The sequence below is a fragment of the Zingiber officinale genome, chromosome 10A (genome assembly GCF_018446385.1).
Source record: "Zingiber officinale cultivar Zhangliang chromosome 10A, Zo_v1.1, whole genome shotgun sequence".
NCBI classification, from domain to species: Eukaryota; Viridiplantae; Streptophyta; class Magnoliopsida; order Zingiberales; family Zingiberaceae; genus Zingiber; species Zingiber officinale.
The window spans coordinates 20,588,350-20,614,188 of record NC_056004.1 but is presented as its reverse complement, the minus strand read 5'-3'; the positions used below and the strand labels follow the sequence as shown (position 1 = coordinate 20,614,188).

Below are 25,839 nucleotides of genomic sequence, written 5' to 3'. Positions count from 1 at the left end.
TGCTAATCGCTTTAAGAGTCAGTTGACTAGTAGCAATTTCTTGCTATCTAGCTTAAATTTTGCTTAAACTCATATATTCCCTAGATATTTCCTTGGTCTAGTTCAACATATTCTGAAAGAAATGAGGTTTTGGACTTGGAAGATCCTTCAAGGAAAAGTCTTGCTAAGGTCTTGTTGTAAGAGAAGTAAAAAATTAGGTCCATAATGAACCCTAACAGTTTTAAATGCTTCTTCCAAATTATAGAATCCTTTGTAGGACGGTTTCGTTAAGTTTTGGATTGCAAGTTTTGTTTCTTCCCAAGTGTCATAAACACCTTGTTGTGGTCCAAAATAAACTGCATAGCATAAGAACATCTTGCCTAAAGGTTTTTGTACTATAGTTAATAAATAGCTTGTGAAGGCATTGATGACAGCTATTTTGGAATTGACTACCCTTGGTGAAGTGAGTATATTCCATATATTGTCAATAAGACATTATTGTATCTCATCCAATCCTGATCTTAGATCAAAGTGAAATTGTTCTTTATAAAACTATTGAAGTTCCTGGTTGTCAAACCTCATAGCTTTCAAAGAAGTAAAAGTTTTGACTTTCTTTTGCTTTTCCAGAGTTAAACCTCAAGTATTTCTTCTTGTCCTCTTTATCTTGTTGTAAAAAGAAAATGAGATTAGATTATATTCTTGAAAGTTTATCGGCTAGAGAGTTGTCAGATCCTTTAATATGTTCTCATTGAATTTTCATGCCTCTATTAATAGTATAATCGAAAATTTTAATCCATCTTTGGGCTAAAAGCCCTTTTCTAATTCCTTTTACCACCATACTTCACAATGGTTTCACAATCGGTTCTTATTGAAATTTATGCTTTGTTGCATATAAAGAGCATGAAAGTTTCTAAATAATATATCCATGCTAAAATTTCATAGTCTAAGGAAGTATCTTTCTCTTTGTATTTTCCTAATGCATATCTATAGAAGGATTCCAAATTTTTAGGATCATATTTAAAAAAATTTCTAAATAATGCTCCTCTCCATCCTGATTTCAATTACTAGATAGTCAGAATATAGAGGTAGGGTAAGTATTGGAAGTTTGTTAATCATAGATTTAATCTGTTTTATCATATCTATATCTAAAATATCTTTGTCCAGTTGAGGACCACTATTTTTTTCAATATCTTTTAAATACGGTCTTGCATAATTTAGAAGTCCTAAAAATGATCGAAGAGCTTTTATATCTTCCATCTTATCAGAAAATCTCAGTATCTTTGTGGATATATGAGATTGAAGAGAAATTTTTCATTGTCCAATTTCTATTCCAAGAAAATCTATGTGGTTGGTGGCTAGTTTCATCTTTTTCCTAGAAGCTATCAAACCTTGTTTATCAACTAAATTAAAAACCATGTGAAGGTGTGCATAATGTTCTTCCTTGGTTTTGGAGAAAACTAATACATCATGTATGTATAATAAGTAAAAGCGGATATCCCTCTAAATATATCATCCATCTTTCTTTGAAAATTTAGAGAGCTATCTTAAGTTCAAATGACATTACTAGTCATTCAAAGTGCCCTTGAGGACATGAGAATACAGTCCATTATATAGAGTTTGGATGCATTTTAACTTGCAAAAATCCAAATTTCATATCAAATTTAGAATACCATTTTGAATTTTAAATTTTATTAAGAAGTTGGTCTTTATCTGGTATTTTATGACTGTATGACAATTGTCATTTAGACATTTATAGCTAAACATCATTCTAGATTGTCCTCTCTTTTATTCTACTCCTTTATTTACAATAAAAGCAAGACTTCTATGTCTAGATTCAGACCGTTGTATGGCGCCAAGATTTATTAATTGATTGATATGCATTTTACAATCTTCTCTTTTCCAATTAGTATATTTTAAATCTTGTGCTTTGATAATGAAATCGGAATTAATAATGTTTAATTTATAATAAATCATGTCTTTTTCCGAATATTTAGTGGGATTTTCTCCTATGATTTCCAGTATTAAGGAGTCCAGATTTTTTTTGAGTTTTGATCCGATTTAATAAGTGGGATTTACAAAATCCTGAGGAACCTTATTGTCTTTGTCTAAAAATTCCTCTAAAAGATCCTTAGGGCTGTCATAGCCAAGTAAACCTAGTTTTCTTATTGACTAGGACCTTGTTTACAAGAGCCTTTATGTTTACAAGGATAGTTTGGGGTAGTCGGATTTTGCGTTTGTGTTGGAGGGGTTTCACCACACTTACTAGCACTAAGCTCCAATGGATATTCAGAGACATTAGGAGTAATTACTTGAGTAGAAAGAAAGACTGCATAGTCTTTAGTGAGTAATAATTCTCTATTAGGAGCCAATAAGAAATTGAGTCCAAGATAAAGGGATATTCTATTCAGTGTAGCTTGACCCATAATCCAAAAAAGTAAAATTGAGGAATAAATGCCACAATTTGTATAGAAGGGCAACATTCTCAACAAATTTATTGTGTAAGAAAGCTTTTGGTCATCAAATTGGGTACTAACTAACAGTGTTGATGGTTTTGAATTGTGATTGACTGTGAGAAATGAAAGAAGTCAGCTAAAAGATATTATCTAAATAACGGAAGATATTATCTTTTAGCACAAGTAATAAAAAGATAATATCTAAAAGAGAGCTCGTGAGCCTATAAACGAACATGTTCGTGAGCTCACGAGCTGAATATCCTTAAGCTCAAGCTCGGCTCGATAAAACTGTTGAGCTCAAAATCAAGCTCGAGCTCAGCTCAATAAGCTAAATGAATGAACTTGAACTAGCTTTTTACCGAATCGAGCTCCGAATAGCTTGCGAACCATTTGGTTCATTTACATCCCTAACCACGGAGTTGCTTCTTCGATTAAACCGAAAAACCTCCCTCCACTATGGGAGGGAGGTTTTTAAGAGATGCCAGCTCATAGTGGGAGCTTCTTCGGAGCTCCCTCTGTGGATGCTCTTGTTGGACCCCGTGGTTATTTTGATGTGATCAACCAAGTTAGGTTACGCCCTATTTGGTTTTGATCCCAGTGTCTAAGTGTGCAGGAGCTTAGGAGCACAGGAAGTCTAGCAAAAGACGAAGCTAGCGAGAAGGATGACACTGGAAGAGAGCCGACGGACTCGGTGCATCCGAGGGGCGAAAGAGTTGTAGAAGAGTACACTGGTAGACGAGAAGAACATACGCAATGTTCGAGGGGTGAGAAGCCGGAGCGGAAGCCTGCTCGAGGAGAAGGTCAGAAATTAGGTTCGGGTGAGCCCTATTTCGGTTGGTCGCAATCACTCAGGTGATCAGAGCAACAACGGAGCATAGAGAGGCTGTATAGACTGCTGAAGGCACCCTCTATGGGAATAGAGGGTGCCTCCGAGGTGCACCAGCACCTCCGCCATCTTCGATCGGAGGGCACCCTCCATAAGTATGGAGGGTGCCCTCGACCTGGCCAAAGTGGTCGTTAGCAGTGGATAAACCTTTATCCGCTGCTACCTTGCTGGAGGCACCTTCCAAGCCCTTTGGAGGCACCCTCAAGGTTTGGATAAGATTTTCCAGGGAATATAAAAAGACCCCTGGACCTAGAAAATGTAGAACAACGACAATAATCAATTCCCTAGTCTTTCCTGAGTTTTTCAAAGATTGTAAGAGACTTCTCCGCCTACACGAAGGAGATATTTCTAGTAGAGCTTTGCAACCGCCTTGGATTAACAACAACTTGGGTTGTAACCAAGTCAAATCTGTTTGCCTCTTTTATTTCTAAATAGTTATTCATTTCAGTTTATTATAATTGTGATATTGCTACTGATCTCGGTTGAAAAAAAGGAAAGGTTTTTATTTTTTTTAGACGCTGCGCCCTTTGGCCAGCCCCGTCGTTGCGCCAACAAGTGATATCAAAGCCCAACTATCTCAGAAGGATTAACCGCCGACTGAAGCATCAAGATCAAGACGATGACCGGTGTAAGCATTCACCCACCAAAATTCGAGGGAGACTTCGCACAATGGAAATGCCGAATTGAGGTATTTTTCAAAACATATTTCGAAATTCTGTTAATAATGAAATACGATTTTGTAGCACCTTTGGATCAGCACGGAGCAAAGAAAGAAGAATATCAGTGGATGAAGAAGGAGCAAGCGGACTTCGTGGTGAACGGTAAAGCAGAGTTCTATCTGCTCTGCGTCCTTCCGCCCCAGGAGGTCAATCGAATCGGTAGCTACGACTCCGCTAAAGATCTTTAGGAGAAGTTTTTAGAACTTCATGAAGGCACATCGGAAGCAAAGTTAGCAAGGAGAGTCATTTTCTGAACCCAGCTAACAAACCTGAGGATGAACAATGGAGAAAATGTAGCGCAACTCCAAGCACAAATTAAGGAACTGATTACTCAGTTAAACAATCTCAGAGAATCGGTAACAAATCAAGATTCAATCCGGTATGCGCTCAACGCCTTCCCGAGAACTTCAGAATGGGCGCCCTTAGTTGATGCATACTACATCTCTAAGAATCTTGAGGTAAGTATTGGGGTTGCAAGGTTACAAACAAAGTCCTACATTGAAAATACATGGGAAAGATCATACGTTTATAAGAGAAAAGATACCTCCATTGGCATGAGGCCTTTTGGGTAGTGCCCAAGAGCAAATCCATGAGGGCTTAGGCCCAAAGTGGACAATATCGTACAATTGTGGAATATCTAAATTCTTTTCGATCCTACAATTGGTATCAGAGCTCGGACTGCCAGAAAGTTTAACCGTCGTCTGTGCACAAGAGCTATGGTCTGATTGAGCCATGTGAGTACAATATTGACCTCGAACAAAGAAAGTGGGGGATCAAGAGAACCAGACACCAGACAGGAAGTCCTAGTTGCGACTAGGCAAGGAAGTCCTAGTAGGTCGGGTGGACCAAGGGGAAGGAAGACCTGGTGAGTCGAGGATCAGATGTGGGAAGCCTGTGGTCCTTTGTTTTAGGGGGGGATTGTTGGGGTTGCAAGTTTGCAAATATAGTCCCACATTGAAAACACTTGAGAAAAATCATGCGTTTATAAGAGAAAAGATATCTCCATTGGTATAAGGCATTTTGGGTAGAGCCCAAGAGCAAAACCATGAGGGCTTAAACCCAAAGTGAACAATATCATACCATTGTGCATATATCTAAATTCTTTTCGATCCTACAGTAAGTACACTATTAAATTTGTTTTCCACTTTTAAACTTCACGAATCTCGAATTGCAGATCCTAAAGAAATAGAAAAGACAAATCTCAATGTTGCCCTAAAAGCAAAGGCGGAAGATCAAGACTCCAAAGCATCCATCGATGAAGTCGAAGCGGTTCTTATGGTAAGAAAGTTCAATAAATTTATTAAAATTAATAAATTTAAATCATAGACGAGAAAGTATCTTCGAAATATAAAGACTGTTCAATGCTACAATTGCAACGAAGAAGGGCACATCAAAGATGACTACTCGAAATTGAAGAACAAAGACAAGGAAAAGAATAAGAAGCCAGCTCGGCCCAAACATAATCTCAAAGCGACGTGGGGCGAGTCGTCATCCTCCGAATCTGAAATCGAAGCATACGCCGGACTAGCCCTAACGACAATCCATCAAGAAGAAGATGAGACCAACTCAAAGATGAGCATAGATGAAGGGGGAGGATCATCGAAAGAAAGCAGCGATGAAGGGGGAGCATCAGAAATTGAGGTAAGTGAGGTACGTGCTCTATCTCCCAAGCAGTCCTTTAATTTTATTAAAATTATTACTAAATATCTAGTGAAATTAGAAAAGAAAAATGCTGAGTTAAAATTGAACTTAGCAAAGACATGTCCTCTAGAATTGTATGATAATCTAAAATTAGAAAATGAAAATTTGAAAATGAAAATCGAAAAATTGAAAAATGACCATGCATGCTTGAAACCAATAACTTTCAAAAATTAAACTTAGAATCTATGGTAGAATAAATTGGTATATTAGACATCACCATGGACAAATAAGGAGGGTTCCAAAAAATCATCTACCTCCCAAATTTTTAGTTAATCCAGTAGGAAGGAACCTATATTGGGTTCCAAAATCATAACTTAGATTAAAATATTTTTTCTAAGGTTTTCAGAAAAGTTAAATGTTTAAATTATTTAAAAAACTTTGTCTAGAAGTGGTTGATGATCCAATAATCAACAAGACCTAGTGCCTCGCCACAGCCTGGAAGTCGATTATTGAATTAAATATTTAATTGATAAACTGATAAGCTTGTGAAATTAATTAAGATAATGCTTTCAATATTTGTCAATTATTTGAAAATCTTCACAAACTTAGTAATTGTTTGAAATTTATTTTACTTGTTTTATTAAATCAAGTTTTTTTCCCCTAAAACTTAATTTCAAAAATTTCTAATTTTTTTACCCTATTTTTAATGTGATGAAAGGGGGAAGAATATGTACAAGTTTAGAGGGAGTAGGGGGAGTTAGGATTTTATCAAAATTTTAAATTTTTGCTAACTCTATTTTTTAAGTCTGAATTTTGTTAAATCAGTTTATTTCATAAAGTTTTTTCCTAACTCTATTTTATAAGTCTGAATTTTGTTAAATCATTTTATTTTATACTTAGTGTTGCAATTTCTTTTATTGCAAATTTTATACTTAAAATATTTTATTTGCAAATTCTTTTATTACTACTTGTTTGTTATTACACTAACTTGAACTTGGGTTCAAAAGCATATCAAAGGAGAGAAGATTGACATTTGGACTGCGTAGTTTGCTTTGATGTGATCAACCAAGTTAGAGTTAGATCTGTTTGGTTTTAATCACGTATACAAGTATGGGGAGCTTAGGAGCATAGGAAGTCGAGCGGAAGAGGTGGCTAGCGTGAAGGACGACATTGGAGAGAGCCGAAGGGCTCGGGTGTTTGAGGGATGAGGTACTGTGGAATAGTACACCAGCATACAAGAAGGACATGTGCGGCGGTCTGAGGGATGAGAAGCCGGAGCGGAAGCCTACTCAAGGAAAAGGCCGAAAAATAGGTTTGGGTGAGCCCTATTCCAGATGACGACGATCACCCAAGCAATTGGAACAATAGAAGAGTGAAAGGAGGCTGGAAATACTGCTGGAGGTGCCTCCCATGGGAATAGAGGCGCCTGCGAAAGCGCACCGACATCTCCGCCATTTTAGGCGGGCCCTCCATAACATGGAAGGCACCTTAGCAGGCCAAAGTGACCATTAGCAGCGGATAAACCTTTATCCACTGCTGCCTTGCTGGAGACGCCTTCCAAGCCCTTTGGAGGCGCCCTCAAGCTTCGGATAAAATTTTCTAGAGGCTATAAAAAGACCCCTGGACCTAGAAAATGTAGAACAACGACAGTAATCAATTTCCTAGTCTTTCCTGAGCTTTTCAAATATTGTAAGAGGCTTCTCCGCCTACACGAAGGAGATATTTCTATTAGAGCTTTGCAACCACCTTGGATTAACAATCACCTAGGTTGTAACAAAGTCAAATATGTTTGCCTCTTTTATTTCTAAATAATTGTTCATTTCAGTTTATTATAATTGTGATATTGCTACTGATCTCAATTGAAAAAAGGAAAGATTTTTTTTTTCAAACATTGCGCTCTCTGGCCGGCCCTGTCGCTGCGCCAATAGCTTTGAGTAATCGATGAGTTGTCATCTGCGTTGATAAGGTCGTTCTCTGAAGAAAAAGGGGGTCGATAACCAAGAAAGTATTCAAAGTTTGTAACAAAGAGAAGGAAGGAAGAGGGGGTCCATCACCAAAAGAAGTCTACAAAGTCGGTAAGAAAGAGAAGGAAGGTCATCGTACATGGAAGAAAATGGGTCGATCACCAAAAAGGCTGAAGTCTGGAAGAAAGAGAACGAATGCCAAGAGAGTCTCCGAAACCAGTAAGGAAGAGAAGGAACCTTGAAGAAAGAGGAGTGATCACCAGGAGTCTCCAAACTTTACAAGAAGGGGAAGAAAAGGATTCGAATGGAGGTCAGAGATATTCCGGCTCACGAGTCTCCAAACTCTACAAGAAGGGGAAGAAGAAGATTTGAATGGAGGTCAGGGATATTCTGGCTCGGTAACTCTAACGTTTAAATTAGTCAACTCATCTCTGACGAGAAGAAAATGAAAAAAATAAATAGTGCACAGAGTTTAAATTAGTCAATTAGTCTCTAACGAGGAGAAAATGAAAAAGATGAACAGTGCAGATGAACAACATGTATGTATGGGCCCATGTGCAGACTTTTACCCACGAGAGCGAACTTCTTTTATAGTGTTGTTAAAGAAATAATATTTTTTTCCTTATTAATTGGACGACATGTTACTGTAGGAAAAATATCACATTACTGTATTTGACGGTATCACACAACCATATCACCTGGATTTCATATTTTGTATAATCATATTGTTCCACATGCGTTGACATTCCACGCACTATCTCATGTGTTGCGTCAATTCTACACAAGTCTATTTATTAATTGGGCCAAGGGGGTCTAACCAATAAATGAAGGAGGATTGAATTGAATAGGTAGAGAGAAGTCGAATAGTGTGGGCATGTCAGATCGGGAAATCTGATTATGATGTCGAGGAAGCTGAGCCTTGAAGTCGAGTGAACCAATTAGAGGGATCGAGGGAACTGATCTAACTAAGTGGAGCATTGAGTCAGGAGAGTTGAGCTCCTGGAGTTGAATGTAACTTTAAAGGTCATACTATTCAGTTCGCGGATACCCCACGCACCATCCCACATGCTGCATCAATCTAGGTACTTGCACAAGCCCATATAATTAATTAGACCAATGGGCCTGATCCAATAAATGAAGGAGGATTGAGTCGAATCAGTAGAGAGAAGTCGAATAGCATGGACATGTCAAATCAAGAGACCTGATCAAGATGTCGTGGGAGTTGAGCCCCTGGAGTCGAGTGGATTGATTGGAGCTGATTTGACTGGGTGGAGCATTGAGTCGGGAGAGTTGAGCTCTTAGAGTAGGATGTACCTTTGAAGGTTATTCTTAATGTCTGTTCATTTGGGAGGAGTCGAAGGAGCTGAGCTCTTGAAGTCAAAGGTTATTCTTAATGTTGGTTCATTTGGGAGGAGCCAGGAGAGCTAAGCCTTGGAGTCAAATGGATCGACTGGAGGAGTCAAGCGAGCTAATCTGATTGAGTGAAGCAGTTAGTCGAGGGAGCTGAGCCCTTGTAGTCGAGTGAATCAACTGGAGGAGATTCTCAATGTTGGTCTATCATCTTCGTTGAAGATGGATAGGTCGAATGGAGATGCACAAGGCATCGGATTAGCAGGACTGAGTGGAGTTGATTGTCCAATTGGTCACCTCTCTCATCTCAGATAACTCGATAGGGTTGACTCTGGATTTTGACTTCTATTTCAGTAGGACTATTACCTTCTTAACACACGTGGAGGCTTCCAACACTCCTCATATCATATATTCTTAAAAGATTTTAAGGAAGCCCTACAGGGCGTAGCATAAATAGTGGGCACATGATATTTCTAGTATAATGGTCAAAAGTCTATTTTAAAAAATTGACGAATACACCTAATGCTTATGTATCTGTATTTATCTTCCTCTATATCCGTGAGACTAGTACTAGAAGGCAGTTAAGGTAGTTAGCTGATCTATTTTTTTTATTATTTTTTTTAGATTTTAAAGATGATAGTCGAGCTATTTACTTCGTATCTATAGTTGGAGAGTTTTGAACTGCATGACTAACTATGATACGATCTCATGGAACACTATAATTCACGCATTGGCAAGCAAGGCGGCATTCACAGTGGTTGTTGATGCCTATAAGCTTTTGAACAGATTCGAGCTCAGTAGTTAATTTCTTTGATTAAAAATATAAAAAAAATGTTTCAGTTGCACATTTTTAATGATTGAACAAATTCATGTTTTTTGTTCATTGACACTAATGATTAATTTACATGCACAGGCTATGATGCAAAGACTTTTAAAGACTAATTATAGATCTCTTCAAAGTTAAGACTTTGTTAAAAAAAAAACAGAGAGAGAGAGTTTATTTTCTGTAAAATTATAGTGGGCATTAAATGTGGATTCTCAATGCTCTATGCTAAAGGAAGTCACGCTAGAGTTCCTCCTCATTGGACCATGGCTGTTGGATGTAGTGGAACCGAGTTCCAGCTCGGAAGGCCACACTTTATTATTACAAGGGTCGAGTGAGAAATATAATGGATAAAAGAAAAATCAAAGAAAACATTAATCAATAATATTAAAAAGTTAATAAACATAAGTATGTTAGTGATTGAACTATGAATAGAGCCCAATTGAAGGATAGACAATGCAAATAATCTTAAACAGTTGGTGTATGATTCATAAACAAAACTAACCGAAAAGAGCATTTGGCACATGGCTGCAGTCATTCAGATACCAAGCTTAAAATTAAAGCTCGATTTGAGTTTTTACAGGGGTAAGCACTGAGCCACTCAAGTCCAAGAACCATTGTCATTGACTACAAAAGTTGAAGAGTGCATATTCACAAGAAATAGTCTGAAAACTGAATGAAAAATGTGGAAAGAAAATTGATTTGAAGTGCGAGTTACCTTTTTTACGTGAACAAAGAGATAGCAAGAGACTGGTTGTCACATTGCCTTTGCTATTAGATGATTACTTGAAATATCATAGCCATTATAAGACAATTAGATGATGCTTATTGTCCATTTGATCCATTGCCCTGGGCAGCAACATAGTTGCGAATCACCTCCATGGCGAGCTGGTGAGCCGATTTGTTCTGCTGCTTTGCAAGTTCTGCCATGGCCTCAAATGTCTGCCGGTCTGCGAAGAGTTTTAGGTTGAATCTTGATGCTGGCTCCGCAGGGCCTTCCCACTTCTCTACCAGCTTCTGTAATTTCTCAAAGCCCTAATTTGAAGGGAGAAGACATTGGCGTGAGAAGCAATGCTTGTGAAGAAAATCTTGTTCCGAATCACAAAGATCATTAATCAGACTCACCATCCTAACTGAAAAGTTGCCAAATGATTCACCACGGAGCCGTTTTGTTTTCCAGTAGTAAAACAGGGGTTCGAATACCTTCTCTAAGTCATGGACCTTCACCTTATCCATAAAGCTCTTTGCCAGTGTAGTCTGGTTAGGTGCTCCCCCTAGCCAGATCTATTTGAACAAGCAGAAAACATCAGAAAGCTGTCTGTTAAGTAGATAGTAGCTTGTCTTCCAAGTCCAAATGTGGTCAGTTTTGTTGGTACACCTATGTTCATTTTGTGAAGGGTAAGTCTTGAATTTACTTGCAAGTGAAGTACTGGACAAAGACAGGAAGGATACAGAAACAATGACTAGGAAAATGGCTAGAAACAGGTTCTTAGAGAATCAAAATATCATTGTACAATATCTTATTAAGCAAATATCAACCTGAATTGAGGATAAGTTGATCCATTATCTAATGCATTGAGGGTGGTTCCCCCTTACTTATCAATGAGACATATTTCAAATTCAATCACCTGATAGCTGTTGGGACCGTCCCCAACAAGTCCAAGTTCAGCCATGTAGGGTCTGGCACAGCCATTGGGGCATCCAGTCACTCTTATCACTACGGACTCATTATATTTGAGGCCAACCTGAAAGAAAGAAAGAAAAAAATGTTACCAAATCACAATAGTTGAAAAAGATGACAGTTTGGAAATTAACAGAAAAATATTAAAATAACTGTGATTACCTTATCAAAAACAGCTCGAACCCGTTTGAGAATTTCTGGAATCCCTCTCTCAGCTTCTGTTATTGCAAGCGGACATAGTGGTAGAGCAGGGCAAGCCATGGAAGTTATATTAAGAGGATCAACGTATCTGGGCAACTGTTATTTGACAATATTTACCAATAGGAATGCAGAATTTAAAACTATGAATTCCTATCGACATGGAAAGAAAATAATAAGATTTTTCTTTCCGTGTAGCTAATCCATACACCCAAATCACCTAACTTAACTCATTCTAGTTATATATAAGATAATGTAATAGTTAAAGCCTCTAGAAGAAACAAACTATACCAGTAAACCTGCTTGGGCAAGAGCTGTGGTGATAGGTCTTCTCCAGGAACGTCTAATATCACACAAGATCAAATTCTGGTTTGGTGTAATTCGGACATTCAGTTTATACTTCTCAATTATTTCTCTTAAAGTTTGTTTCATTTTCCCGCCTATACGCCCATTATCGATATGCAGTCCACAAAACATTGCACCATCACCCTGCCCATGAAATGCATTAAAACATTTGAGAAAGCTAGAGAAGCTAGATAATATAGTTGAAAACGAATGCAATATCATCAAGCATTTCAAATTAAGAACTGAAGAAGTACCCGAAACGATAACCATGGATTAATTAATATAACTGAAGCTAACCTGTTCATGCCATCCAAGGTAACTCTTGAATTCCCACTCAGGTAATTCTCTGAAGTTTTCAAACTTCTTACCATAATAGTGTTCAACAACACTGCGGAACTTCTCAATGCCCCACGTGCTAATCAAATATTTCATTCGACTATACTTCCTATCATCCCTCCTCCCATTTTCTCTTTGAGTAACAACAATAGCTTTTATAGCATATAAAATATCTTCTTTGGCGACAAAGCCTAGTGGTTCTCCCAAACGAGGAAAAGTTGTCCCAACTCGATGAGTCCTTCCCATTCCTCCTCCCACCTACAAATTTAAATTCTTAAACAGCAAAAAATTGGTAATAAAAAAAAACTGCGAGTCAAAGACAGAAGCACAAATTCTCACATAGATGTTAAAGCCTTGAGGTTCTCCATCATCACTAGAAACTAGTACAACACCAATATCATTGGTGAGGATATCCACTGAGTTGTCTGTTGGTACAGTCACAGCAATCTTAAACTTTCGAGGCAAGAATTGGCTGCCATAAATGGGCTCAGGTAAGTCAGTGAAGTTGGTTCCATGAGAATTATCATTGCGGGCTTTCACTACTTCTGGATGCTCTGCTGACAAAATTTTCCCTCCATTTACCCACAAATCGTAATATGCTCCAGATTGAGGTGTCAATAGAGCAGCAATGTTTTCTGCAGTCACCTGTGCAAAAACATACTCTTTTTTCACAAATGGTGCTGCAGGGGCTAATACATTCCTATTAAGATCGCCACATGCACCAAGTGTTGATCCCATGTTCTTAATAATAGTACTCATCACAGTTTGTAGGTTTTTCTTCAGGATCCCATGCAATTGAAATGTCTGCCTAGTGGTCAAACGGAGAGTACCAATTCCAAACTCATCAGCCAGGTCATCCATAACCAAGTAGAGCTTGTTAGGGACTTTCCCACAAGGATTCTTAGTACGGAGCATAAACTGGTAAGACTTTGCACCACGTTCATCTCTATTTGTCTGTTGATAACTCCCATGAAACTTGATTAGCTGAGTGGCAGCTTCATTTATATTTGGAGCTTCTGAGCGCAATTCCTCATTTAAAGGAAACCTAAGGAAATTGCTTTGCTCCTTAAACAACTCAACCTTGCTCCTCTTTACTTCAGTATTATCCGGCTTTATACGCTAGAAAAATAAAATACCAAACATATCAAAAGGATAATCAGGATTCGTGCACCAACAAAAGCAAACAATGTACTCCGAAATGTCAGTATCATATATCCTTCGGAAGACAGCCATCTAGTATGCATATGCACTAACTGGTGGTGAGAAAGATACACTTATACTCACAGTGACAAAAAAAAGGGAAACAGTTTTGTCTATTAGAAAGAAGAAAACTTCTTATTCTATCTGAAAAGTCAATGCTCCTAATCCATATATGAAGGCTACATATTTATGTTTTCGCATTCGTACTTCAACATGAAAGTATATTAAAAGCCAAGGACTTCTCATCAGGATGGTTTTTCACTTTCTGCAAGCATTCTTAAGCTAATTAATTAGCTCAATTTCCAGAAAAGATTACAAAATCAACAAGACTAATTTAGTAATTTAAATCAAGTATTAACCATGAAACACACTTTCCTAAATTACAAATGCCAAGCCAACAATGTCAAAACTCAAAAGAGGAATTCAAACTCAGAGCAAATTCCTAAACAACACTCACTTGGTTAATGGAACATCATTTCTCAAAAGCATGAAAGCTATCAGATCCTGCGACAGAAAGTGTGATAGGCTAAGCTATCCTCTGATGAGAAATCCAACAGATGTTGGTCCAGGATATCTCAACAGCAATATCTCAAAGAAATGCACTAGTCGGTTGCTAATGTGAAACGACTCTGGCCATTGATTTCAAGGGCATTCTACATGCATGAGGCACTAACGGAAGCATAGGTTCTGGAACACAATTTTTTTTAGCATGATATATGGATTGGGTACATCTGACTGAAGGACCTATTCCAGAAGCTACTCAGATATGCCACACATTCAACAAATTCATAGTGTGTGCGAACAAACCGGTCTCACCGTGGAGACGGCTCTGATAACGGAGGAAGACCTCGAAGAGCGTCCGATTGGAAAAGGACCGATTTCTCTCCCGAGAGGAACCAATACGGACGATCGGAGCCCCTGGAATCCCGGGATGCGGATTTTCGATTCCACGCCCGCCGCCGGCGTCGAGGCCGCCATGGACAGCGATGGATAGCTCGAATCGAGTCCTGAAACAGCTGCGGATGGGGGAAGTGAGCCCAACCAGCGAGCGGACAAGCGGTGCCGCGCCTGCTGGGATTCGCCAACGAACCCCGCCGAAGCAAGAGTACCACACGAATCGGGGAGCATTAATTGTGGAAGTTCATTTATCTATTTTTCATTACTCCCTATACTTTTAAAAATATTATATTTCATCTTTAATAATTTATAAAATTTTCTAATTTTTTTTCAGAATATTTTAAATGCAATCCTGATTCGGTAAAGTAGAGAAAAATCTTCAATCACAACTTTAATTTTACATGCAATCCCCACTCATAAAAAACTTTGTTTCCACTCTCTGCATGCAAAGTTTTATTTGTTTCAACTCCCTCATGCAAATATTATTACCTAATTGCCCCTCAGATTTTTTAGGTACAAAAGATCAAAAATAAGTTTAATTCCTCTTAAAGTCAACACTTTACACTAGAATTGAGTATATTTTCTATTAAATTAAGCATGATTTTTTTTTCTTGTTTTAATATAATTCCTCCTAAATTCAGGATCAATAAAAAGAAAATCTAGTATATTTTCTATCCAATCGAGTATCATTTAAAGAAAATCTAATATATTTTATATTTTTTATTAAAATTGACCTTCATATTTTTTAGGTATAAATAGTCTAAAAATGAATATAATTCCTATTAAATTCAACATTTTAAATTAGAATCGAATATATTTTCTATTTAATTGAGTACGACTTTTTTCCTATTTAATATAATTCCTCCTAAATTTAGTACCATTTGAAAAAAATCTAGTATATTTTTTTATCAAATTGAGTATCATTTAAAGAAAATCTAATATATTTTTCATCCAATTGAGTACCATTTAAAGAAAATCTAATATATTTTCCATCCAATTGAGGTGGAAAAAGAATCGTACTCAATTTGATAGAAATTATACTAGATTCTAGTTTAATGTACTGAATTTAAGAGGATTTATACTTATTTTTAGACTTTTTATACTTAAAATATCAGGGGCAATTGGGTAAATATATTAGACTAGGGAGTGAAAACAAAGAATTTTTTCAATGAGAAGTGCATGTAAAGTTGTGTTACCAATGGAGATTACATGCAAATTTACCCATCCTGATTTCTTCTCTTACCCCTCTTCCATGTTGAGCGGACTGACGGAGACACTAGAGTGAGCAAATCGCCTTAAAACGAGTGATCACGGCAAACGACTAGCACAACGAGTGATCCGAACGCTGTAGATAATAGGATCCTCTATTTCCTGCTAGATACTAGAATTACTAGGACCTCTTAGGTGTTCCTTAAACCTGCGGTTTCTAGATGAGAAAATAGCCAAACTGTTAACTGAGAACTTCCAATAATCTGCAAATAACTAACCAGGTGTTACAAGATTTGCTGAGACAGTCTTAAAACTTCGCTACAAAATAATTTGTTTAGAAGACGAGTGTTTTTTCAACTACATAGAAGGCGAACCCTGGAACAATTAGATGCATCAGGCTATCAAATCCAAAGAGCTTCATATCCAAGAGCTCCTGATTTCAAGAGCTCCTTTGATTTACTTTACTGGGAACCAAAACGAATCACTTGGATTACCGGCTCCTGGATTACGGATCTCCATGGATGTGCATCCTTCACCAAAAAGAGAGATAAAGATGAAGATGATGATGAAGTGACTCCTTGGCTGACATCAATAACCCACTTCACGATTCCTGCATAAAAAGCAGAGGCCATTCATAAATCTATGTTGCTTGAATAACAGAATGCAGAAACCATGTTATAAGGATTGTGAAAATCATAAAATATATTAACGAATTAAATAAATAAACATGGCATATCTGACATTTTATATAAGCTGCTAGTTGCTTTCTATAGGCATTAAAACAGGTGGCATTCTGAATCACACCGATGGTAAGGTGATTAAATGCTAGAAACATATTTATAAAATTTCTAAACTATCATAGATATGATAAGATAGGTGCATGCATACCCAGCTTCTGCAATATCCAAGCTTCATAAGTTGTTCCAGACATTAGATACCAAGATGCAATTTTGATAACTTTTCATTTCCCATCCACCCATTCTTATCAGTTGAAGGCCTCTTCCTTGTCGATCTCTGTCCCTTAACAGAGTTCTCTTCGTCTCCTGTAGGAGTCCAGGAGCTTTTCTGTTCAAAATATGGACTCTTAAACTTGAGTTTCAAGAACGGCTTCGTATCTGGGCAGGAACTCGAGGTAAACTTTGAGAGAGAAGTTCCACTGTGGCCCTTCTCAGACTTGTTAGATATATCCCTCCTTTTACTCTTCTGAATAATGTCTTCACTTTGTTCTATGGTTTCATTTTCTGAAGAAAGGCTTCTCTCATTCCTTTTCTTGCCCATTGATGGATTATGTTTTCTAGCATTAAGTTGACATTCATCAGGGAAACCACCATTAATTTTCTGGAGATTCTCATTGACTTTAGCTCTCTTTGCTGGACTGTTTTCTTTACTTCCAGGGTTTGAACTTCTCAAATGGTTGTCTGCATTACCGTCTGTGGTATCTCGTTGGACAGTATGATTATGGTCATCCTCGCTATCTGTCACCTTGTGCTTGATTGCATCATCACCACCTGCTTAGAAATTATGAAAAACAGCAGACTAATCAAGCTGAAGAAATGCATAAAAGACAAACACAACTCAAGGTCCATGTAGGCATCGTGAAAGCCATATTTCAATTATTATGCCGTAAAACACAGAAAGAAGGAAACAGCTATTTGCTTATGTATGCTCAGTGGAAATAAGAACAAAAATTATCACAATTTTAATTAATATGAAAATATGTCAAATTTATAACTGCATTAGAATAGTTCATGAGCTTCAAGTGTAGAAGATAAACAGAATGAACATAGAAAATTTACCAAAGTTAGTAATCAAGTCTTGATCCATATGACAGCTTGAGGTTTCAGATCTTGGGGAACTGGATGCAGGAATTTTGTTTTTTGAGCCAATGTGTATAACAAGCTTAGTACTTCTTGTTGTCTCCATCTCAATTGTACTTTTAGCAGAACATTCCTTAAAACGAAGACCTTGTGATTTGCTGCTCTTTATTTTGAGTTTAGGTAAGGCGGAGGATGAAATTATATCTGAACCACCATTTATGAAGGAGTTTATCTCACTGACGTTCTGATTTCTTAAACTTCTCTCTAGTGATGTCAACTCATTCTGTCCTTCAAGTTTAGGATCTTCTGTTTTACCATTTAACTTAATCTGATATCCCATTTTCTTTGCTTGCATCTTGTTTGAGACAATCTTCTCATGTTCTTTTGAAAATTTATCATTAATCCCTTTCAATGAGAACTTTAGGGATTTGATACTATCATTTTTATGTAGGATTGGACCAATTTGCTCATTATCCAAGTAAGGAAAGTTTGAATTTATTTCTTCCTTGGAAGGCAAGCCAGCAGCTTCCCTCAAACTTGCTATCAAATCACAATCAGCAATATCTCGCCTCTTCCAAAGTTCTTTCACTGCATCATCTATATTTGTGACCTGATCAACATAATCATAGCCGGGGACATAAGACTATTAAACCAAGCATGATAAAAGTAAAGTCTAGCAAACAACAGATAATACCTGGTAACAATCACCACGGCATGCAGCACATTGATATTGCAAATTTTGATCTGCTTGGAACTCCTGATACTTTTCATCACTGCATAACAAGGAAAAAGGAAATGCTAAAACATGAGTTCTCATTATCTAAGAAAAGAAAGGTCCTCCAACATGAGACATGGTGGTATGCACTGGACATTACACAAGTTTATGGTAAAATAAATTGCAAATCAGGAAAGTTGCCAAAAGCCTGGAACTCAATCACAATGATTAAATCATTCATTGCTCCATCTAGCTGTTTCAAAAATAGCAGCAACGATAAAGCCTACCTCTTGTTATTTGTATCAAAAACTAAGTTTATGGAAGGATTCACAATTAAGTGCTACTCATGAAAAATCCAAGATTGACAATACAAGATAAATACTATGTTATCTGAATGAAACATCTTGCAATTACTGATGTATATTCCAGTTAACATTCGTATCTCATTAAATGAAGCAAAAATAAAGGAGTTGATCAACAAGCAAGTCCAGATGTTTATTATATTGTTCATTTCATGTCAATATAAGGTTGATAAGATATGATCACAGAGGCCTTCATAGTAACCAGAAAAAATGGAGAAGCCCATATGAGAATCTTTCAAATAAGTGATGCTATGAAGAAACATATTACGAAAATGACTGGGTACATGTGTTGTTTATAAAGGCCTCAGCATGAGTCACTTACAGAGCTGGATATGATTATACAGTGAAGGACCCTCATTGCATCCATTTATTGCATAAAACTATACTGGTATAATTATTCAATGATTTGTTAATAAATTCTCCCAGTTAGTATCAGTTGATTAAATAAATTCTGCTAAACAAACAAGAAATATACTCGAGACAAATAAGATTTTTTGTATTCAACACAATCAAGAAGCATATTTTAAGTATCGCTAAATGAATATTCAAATTTCATTTATATAAATTGTATAAGTTGGTTATGTTGTTATATTTATTACTTATTGTTAAACGGTTGATGTAGATTTTGTTTATATTGATTACTTAGTATGATAGATTATATAGTAGACTAGATGCAACTCATTTTTTGACATTACTAAATTTTTATAATCAAACATGTTGATCAGAAATGTGTTTGCGTACAACATACATATGTATGACATAGTGCATACAACAACATGTTAATTTGGTTGATGATACACCACTAAAGTTACATAGGAGCACACCTGATGCCATCACATAGGCAGTGGACCCATCTTTCACAAATATCACAGCAAACCATTGGTATAGTTTCAGAATCTCTGTAGACCTATAAATTAGTTACATCATTAAAATTGAGGTGACAAGAAATATATGTAAAAGTTAACACAAAAATTCACACAAATAGTATACAAGATAACAAAAATCCAAGAGCAAGGATAACAAATGGCATTGAAAGAACAAGTTAACAAAACCTCAAGAGTGGATAACATATATGAATAGACTGTATTAGTTAAAGCATACAGGATGAAGAAATAAACTAAAAGGAACAGATAATCATATAATTCCATCACTGAAGCAAATATTACAATTAACAGAACTTAGTTAAATATAATATCACACTTCTAAAACATTTTCAAGGACCATTACCGTAACGAGTCTAGAACTGTGTAAAAAAGGGGTAAGCATGCCGAAATCAAACACCTAAGGCTTCACACTTGAAATAGGAAAGCATATAATAAACTAGTATATAATTCTAAAGACCCTTTAAGTGACACATTTTTTGAAGGGGCATGTTCGTGTTTGGTGACCCAAATGCTACTGATCCCTGACACTAATCATGGTCCCAGATATTGTTTTACAAAAGCGACAAAAGCTTCAGATATTATTGCAGGTGATCTCCTGACATTAATCCCTCGGTATTAAACGTTCTTGAGTAAACACAGGTTTTTTCAACTAGATCCTGAAATTAAAAAGGTGAAATATCAGTTTTAATCCAGCTTTTCATTAACAATCAATCTGATTTGGTACCACTACAAAACCTGCCAAGAAATGAAAATTTTACTTAAAGTACAGCTTCAGAACATAGTGTGTCATCTAAAAACAAAACCACTACTTCCTTTATTTAAGATTATTTGCTACTATACTCATATCTTGTTAAGAAGGAAATATTTCAGTCTCCTGTTTATCTTTGACATGATCCAATTCCAAAGCATTTTTGCAGATAACGATAGCAAATAGGTACCAAATAAGGTAACATACATAATAGGACAAGCATGAAGCATTAGAAGAAGGTTATAGAAGGTCCAATGGCTGAAAGGTTTCAGTTAATGAATGTTAGCAAACGTACTACTAGAAAGCAGAAAATTCTTTCATAGTGCTGAAAGCCTTCACGAGAAAATCTGTAGTTCCTTATATAGGGACACATAGGTCCATCAGCCTACTTACTGCTAAGAATGTGCCCAGCTCAGATATCTGCCACACACACGAAATTTTTTTTGACAATTCCATCTAATGATTCAGAGATAACTGATTATGTCTTCCAAACAATGACATTATGACTATAGGTTCATCATCTTCAGAGAACCATGTTAGCCCAACTATTTACGATCAAGTATATAGATCTTATCCCTCCATTGAACTATAACCAAGGCTATATCAGTTTTTAATATTCAAATGTCTCTAAAATATTTTAATCATATTAATCAAAGTTTTTTGGGTCTTCCTCTGCCCTTTAAAAGTTAGACCTTTAATATTACTAATTCAACATGTCTAACTATAGAATTTATTAGTCTTTTTTAAATTTCTTTGAATGTTCACTCTGCCTTAACCTATTTTTCTAATTTTATAATCTAGTACAGTTGCATTTAATTGCTCCCTAAAATAGTTTTATTTTTATTTTTTAATTTTTCTAGTAACATTGCATATTTATTTTAACATTATCATCTCTACTAAATTGACTCTCCATTTGTTGCTCCTAACTATCCAACAATCTATTCAATAAAGTAGGATCAGTTATATCATGGTTTTATTAAAAAAAATTATCTTTAAGCCTAAGGGGCACATGACAAATGCACAAAGTTCCTCTCCATATTTCAAGATTCAAATTTAAAATGATAATCCTAGTTAGCCTCATTGACTATCTATGGTGGTGACCGGTCCGGCCCCACAGAAGTTTCCCACCGGTCACCAGGGTAAATCGGGAAGTGCGCGCGGCGGCCAGCCCAGAAATCCAGCATCTTTTGGTTACGCCCCCCATTAAGAGGAAAAATTTCTGCAAATACGCCGTAGCTGGGGTTCAAACCATGGGTGCCTGGGTGACAACCTGGATGTCCTACCACGGCACCATGGCCCCGGGGACTCAAGATTCAAATTTAAGCTACTTATACTATCGTTAATTAGCATAATATTATTTGCAAATAACATATATTAATGAGATCTATCTTGATTGATAAGCTGTGTAAGTTCATCTAGTGCTAATTTAAAAAATATATAGTGATAGGAAAATAATTTCTTACATTCTCAGTAGCTCTAATACTAGTATTTGGATTATTATACATATCCTTAATTAATTTGATATATGTTAACAAAACTGGCATGTATACCCAAGTTCCTACCTTTCTCCATTAGCTGTCTTATTTAAATAAATAGGATATGTAATTGATCTTCCTGAACCAAATTGATTTTAAAAACAAAATTGTTTCACCCCTCATAATCTTTTTGTCCACTATGGCTATAGGTTGCAAGAGCATCATACTCAAAAGCACACTAAGACCCTGTGATTATAAATAAATGAAAGATAGGGAAAAAAACAGATAATAACAAAGTGTAAACATTAAGATCAATATGATTATTATATTGTACGACTAATAATTTCTAAGAGAAGTATTATATAAACATCATGGAAGAAAGTACCCATTTTTTTCAAAGTAATGTGTTCAACAACAAAGGTACCTTTAGACAAATAGGACAGTAGTTTCCTTTCACAAACAATCTACCACAAGCATCACAGCAGGTATAGCCTAAAAACCACCTGTGTCACAACAGTATCACATGTTAACACAGGAAAAACGTTCCAACAGATCAGTGTCAGATGTGATTCAACAAAAAGGTATTGAAAACTATTCCAGGAACCTAAATCAAGAACAAATAACACCAAAAGCACCTTGTACTAGGACCACTTCCAGGTACACTGGAACCACAGCTGTGACACCTTGTATGTTTTGGACACAAATAAGGTCCACGACCAACATTCTGCAAATTCAGTTCTTGAACTATCATTCAAACACAGAAAACTATGAATTGAACATAAATCAGCACATAGCACACATACCTTGTGTGGTGGACGCTGACAATAACAGTGATAAGCACCGTCACATCTTTTACAATACATTAGTTTATTAGGATCACCAGTTCTTCTGCAAATCTGGTAAGTAAATGAAGAACAAGGTAATCAGAAGGCAACTGGCCTAATCAAACAAACAATTTGAAAAACACAAACATACAAGGGTAGAACTATCGGCCAACTGATTCTAACAAGTCGTTTATATTTAACTGTATGGTCTATCAAGTTAATCCCGTACAAGCAAGGAGGGAGTCAATCCCCTTGTTTATCAATCTGTGGGATTAACTTGTTAAACACAAACATATAAAACAATCTGCATACTGACTCTAACAAAACATTTTTTCCATTAAGTTAGGTCTAAAAGCTAATCCAATGCATGCAAGTATGAAGAGTCAAAGTGTGGGTTTCTTCTCATTAATATTATGCCAAAATTATATTCGTTGAATTAGCCAATGTTAGGCAACAATGACATGAAAGATCAAAATAGTTATGTAAGCATTTAGAAAATGAAAAATGGATGTGTAACAGAGTTGAAGGGACAACCATAACATGGATAGAACAATCAGAATTTTTCCTTAAGCAACAAGAGGCTTTTTCAAATACAGTCTTATTTAACATCAATGTCACCAATCAAAATTCACATATGTCATTGCATAAAAAACTAAAGGACAATGCACCAGAAAGCATAATAAGTGCAATAGACTAACATGAAGATATAATATCTGCAGCCTATAATACGTCACCATAGCACTAGATACTGATAAGGTCACAATGTGTAAGCTAGCAACATATAGTTAATTAGTTACCAATGGAACTTGCCCTGTTTATTAAACAAGAAATAGATAGACAACTGAATCGAGGTAACTTCTATCCATAATTCTTAGACTAAAAGACATCAAATGAAGTTTGAGTAAGAAGCTCAGGATACAGAGCATAAATGCTCATAAACTCATTCTTATTCTTGGCAAAAGCTTGACCTACCAACTAAGAGCAGGAAAAAGAAGTACCTCACAAATGCGACAAGAGGGGCAAGACCATGAACTCCAATCAAATAAATCTGCAGAATATTTTTAGATGTTAAAGAAATGAAGGCCAAATATTCCTAATGCAGCATGGAGTAGTGGATAAAAACCTCTATGCTCTGACAATGTTTTTAAGCAACTTCTGTGGTACTTCTTGTTGCATGATTTGCAAGACAGCATTTTCAAAGCTTTCTCAGTTCCCTCATGTTCCCCAGAAAAACATACACGGCACATGACCTTCACAGCCGAGTTGCCTTGATATTCTCCATCAAGGTTGTTAGCTGCTTCTGCTGGTGCCTCCTGGTATAGCAAAAGCAATCTTACCTATTAGGTTTTTCATATTAATTAGAAACAATAAATACACAAACAACTTAATGTGACATGAGCAATAATAAGGATTATGTAATGAAACTTTATCCTCTATAAGGATTATAATATTCACACCACAAACTTTTCCTCCTTGATATCCTAAACTCTTCCAAACTTTTAAATGCAAATCTCAAATGGAGCTGCAGTTTTACCTACTTAATTTTTTTTTTTAATTTTATCCCAGTTTATATAACGGTACAGACAAATTCATGATTCCTTAACTCTCAATAGCCAAATTTTCTCTAAACTGCCCAGTAACTTTTTCCCCTTGATTTCTTTATGTCATCAACATATGATGAAGTAGAGAAGATTGAAGCTCTATTTATTTAAATAAATTCTGAATAAATGAAATATAATAAGATCCAACTAACTGAAAAAATAGCAATTCCATTGTGTGTGAAGAATGTTAAAGAAATAATTACTAATACATTATTCAGACATGATAAAATCATTTAGGGAAATAAAGGTCAAGGTATAAACCATGCAATAAAGAAGTGAGGACACTGTAATCTTTTCGCCTAGCCTTCATATGTCTAATGTCGATCCCAATTGACCAAATTAGAAATATCTCCAAACATAAGAAACAAAAATGACGAATTATAATGAGAAAAGATAAGATTTAGATGCGTATAGCATATCAACAAAATTGAGGAATGATGAGCAACAATAAACAAACTTATTTTTTTTCAGTTCTAGTAACTGTTAGAGAAAACTTAAGCAAACATATATGCAAAACTCTCGAAGAACAAAAAGTTAGCGCAATTCTCAATTAACGAAACCAGTAAAGAAATCCAACTTTGCTTGAATCAAGCGACGAAATCTATCATCCCCAACTCAGATCGACAACTTACTGCTGCACCACCCGTCTCCAACCTCCGAACATAATCCTCCGCTGCCAAGGAAGCAGCCAGCGCCTGCCGCTGCAGCACCGCACGCTTAACCTCGTCGCCCGCGCCGGCATCATCCGCCGCCACGGATGGCGCGGCCACTGCAGGCGGCGCCACACGGGGGGCCCAGACCTGGACAACACCCTTCTCCCCCTCTTCTTCCTCCTCCTCCACCTCCTCCTCCTCGGCGGCAGGGCGAACGGCCCATGGATCCCTCAAGAACTCCTCGAGCGCGTCGATCTCCGCAGCCAAAGCCTCGCGCCGCGGCGCAGAGTCGAATCCCAGATCGCAGTCGCAAATCCGGCGGCTGCAAGTCAAAAGCAAGGATTAGATCGAAAGGGCCAGCCAGAGAGAGGGCGAGAGCGCGACGTGGGGGAAGGGGGCGAGGGAGGAAAGAGAGCGGGGGTTACCAAGTGAGCGGACAAGCGATGTGGAACGCCATGGAATGGAACCCGACGCGGGGTTTAAATCGATCGATTTGAAACAAGGATTTTAGGAGGGCGGGTGGAAATTGAGCTTTAATAAAAAAATAATAATAAAGGGGGATTAAATTGTGAGAGATTTAGAAAGAGAGGGAGGGGTCGATTGGGGCGGTGCAGGCGAAGAGGGTCGGCGGCGAGAACCGATATATGATAACGTTATATTTATATTGCGGAGTATCACGATAGTTCGCGGTTGGTTCCGAACTATTGTCGCTCGGACTTCTTGAACACCATTGCTGAGAACCGTGGGCCCCGGTTTATTCTCCATTCAGCAGACTGGTAATATCTTGGGTAGTTTTAACGAGTAGATGGAACTGAAGGTTTGAGTGATGTGATTGGGTAGATGCGATGTTATTGTAGGGAATAAATCTGGACCGTCCATTGGGGGCGAATCGGGTAGTTACAGGGGGTTTATCTGAACCGTCGATTTGGCTATGATTCCGTGATCGTTAGATGTGAGGAGTGCATCTTGGCCGTTCATTGTAATGAATTCCCAGCGGAATTATCAGTAATATTGTAAGGAATTTTTTTAATAAATGACATTATCTTACTATTTTATTAGGGCATCAACCATGAATATTA

At 36.9% G+C, this 25,839-nt stretch overlaps 2 protein-coding genes across 6 annotated transcripts; both read right to left on the bottom strand.

Annotated features, from left to right (window-relative positions):
• Window positions 1-10,257: 10,257 nt before the first annotated feature.
• Window positions 10,258-14,699, bottom strand: LOC122027230 (sulfite reductase [ferredoxin], chloroplastic-like). Of its 4 annotated transcripts, XR_006124320.1 has the most exons (9): window positions 14,383-14,699; window positions 12,715-13,494; window positions 12,337-12,633; window positions 11,986-12,183; window positions 11,659-11,793; window positions 11,444-11,560; window positions 10,941-11,099; window positions 10,534-10,850; window positions 10,258-10,442 (listed from the first exon to the last, which is right to left on the bottom strand). XR_006124320.1 is itself a non-coding variant. In XM_042586156.1 (8 exons), exons 1-8 carry the CDS (start codon window positions 14,551-14,553, stop codon window positions 10,641-10,643), a joined length of 2,067 nt encoding a protein of 688 aa, XP_042442090.1. In that variant the 5' UTR covers window positions 14,554-14,699; the 3' UTR covers window positions 10,258-10,640. The 4 variants fall into 4 exon arrangements, 3 of the variants coding, with proteins under 3 accessions (XP_042442090.1, XP_042442091.1, XP_042442092.1); XM_042586156.1 differs by having other exon boundaries at window positions 10,258-10,850; XM_042586157.1 differs by having other exon boundaries at window positions 10,258-10,850; window positions 14,392-14,699.
• Window positions 14,700-15,922: 1,223 nt separating this feature from the next.
• LOC122027055 lies at window positions 15,923-25,386 on the bottom strand. Of its 2 annotated transcripts, none has more exons than XM_042585858.1 (12): window positions 25,186-25,386; window positions 24,740-25,082; window positions 23,630-23,819; window positions 23,505-23,554; window positions 22,486-22,578; window positions 22,318-22,406; window positions 22,107-22,185; window positions 19,400-19,482; window positions 18,193-18,271; window positions 17,478-18,108; window positions 16,570-17,192; window positions 15,923-16,291 (listed from the first exon to the last, which is right to left on the bottom strand). In XM_042585858.1, the coding sequence occupies exons 1-11, from the start codon at window positions 25,215-25,217 to the stop codon at window positions 16,612-16,614; spliced, it is 2,250 nt and encodes a 749-aa protein (XP_042441792.1). In that variant the 5' UTR covers window positions 25,218-25,386; the 3' UTR covers window positions 15,923-16,291; window positions 16,570-16,611. The 2 variants fall into 2 exon arrangements, with proteins under 2 accessions (XP_042441792.1, XP_042441793.1); XM_042585859.1 differs by having other exon boundaries at window positions 16,570-17,189.
• Window positions 25,387-25,839: the final 453 nt, after the last annotated feature.

Excerpts from the sequence above, each read along its gene's own strand:
- LOC122027230 (XM_042586156.1), bottom strand. The coding sequence starts at position 14,553 with ATGGCGGCCTCGACGCCGGCGGCGGGCGTGGAATCGAAAATCCGCATC. Across the intron at positions 12,634-12,714 it reads CTCAAGGCTTTAACATCTAT|GTGGGAGGAGGAATGGGAAG; the intron begins GTGAGAATTTGT and ends TTAAATTTGTAG. Across the intron at positions 10,851-10,940 it reads GCAACTTTTCAGTTAGGATG|GGCTTTGAGAAATTACAGAA; the intron begins GTGAGTCTGATT and ends CCTTCAAATTAG.
- LOC122027055 (XM_042585858.1), bottom strand. The coding sequence starts at position 25,217 with ATGGCGTTCCACATCGCTTGTCCGCTCACTTG. Across the intron at positions 23,555-23,629 it reads AACATTGTCAGAGCATAGAG|ATTTATTTGATTGGAGTTCA; the intron begins GTTTTTATCCAC and ends AATATTCTGCAG. Across the intron at positions 18,272-19,399 it reads TGCCTATGTGATGGCATCAG|TGATGAAAAGTATCAGGAGT; the intron begins GTGTGCTCCTAT and ends CTTGTTATGCAG.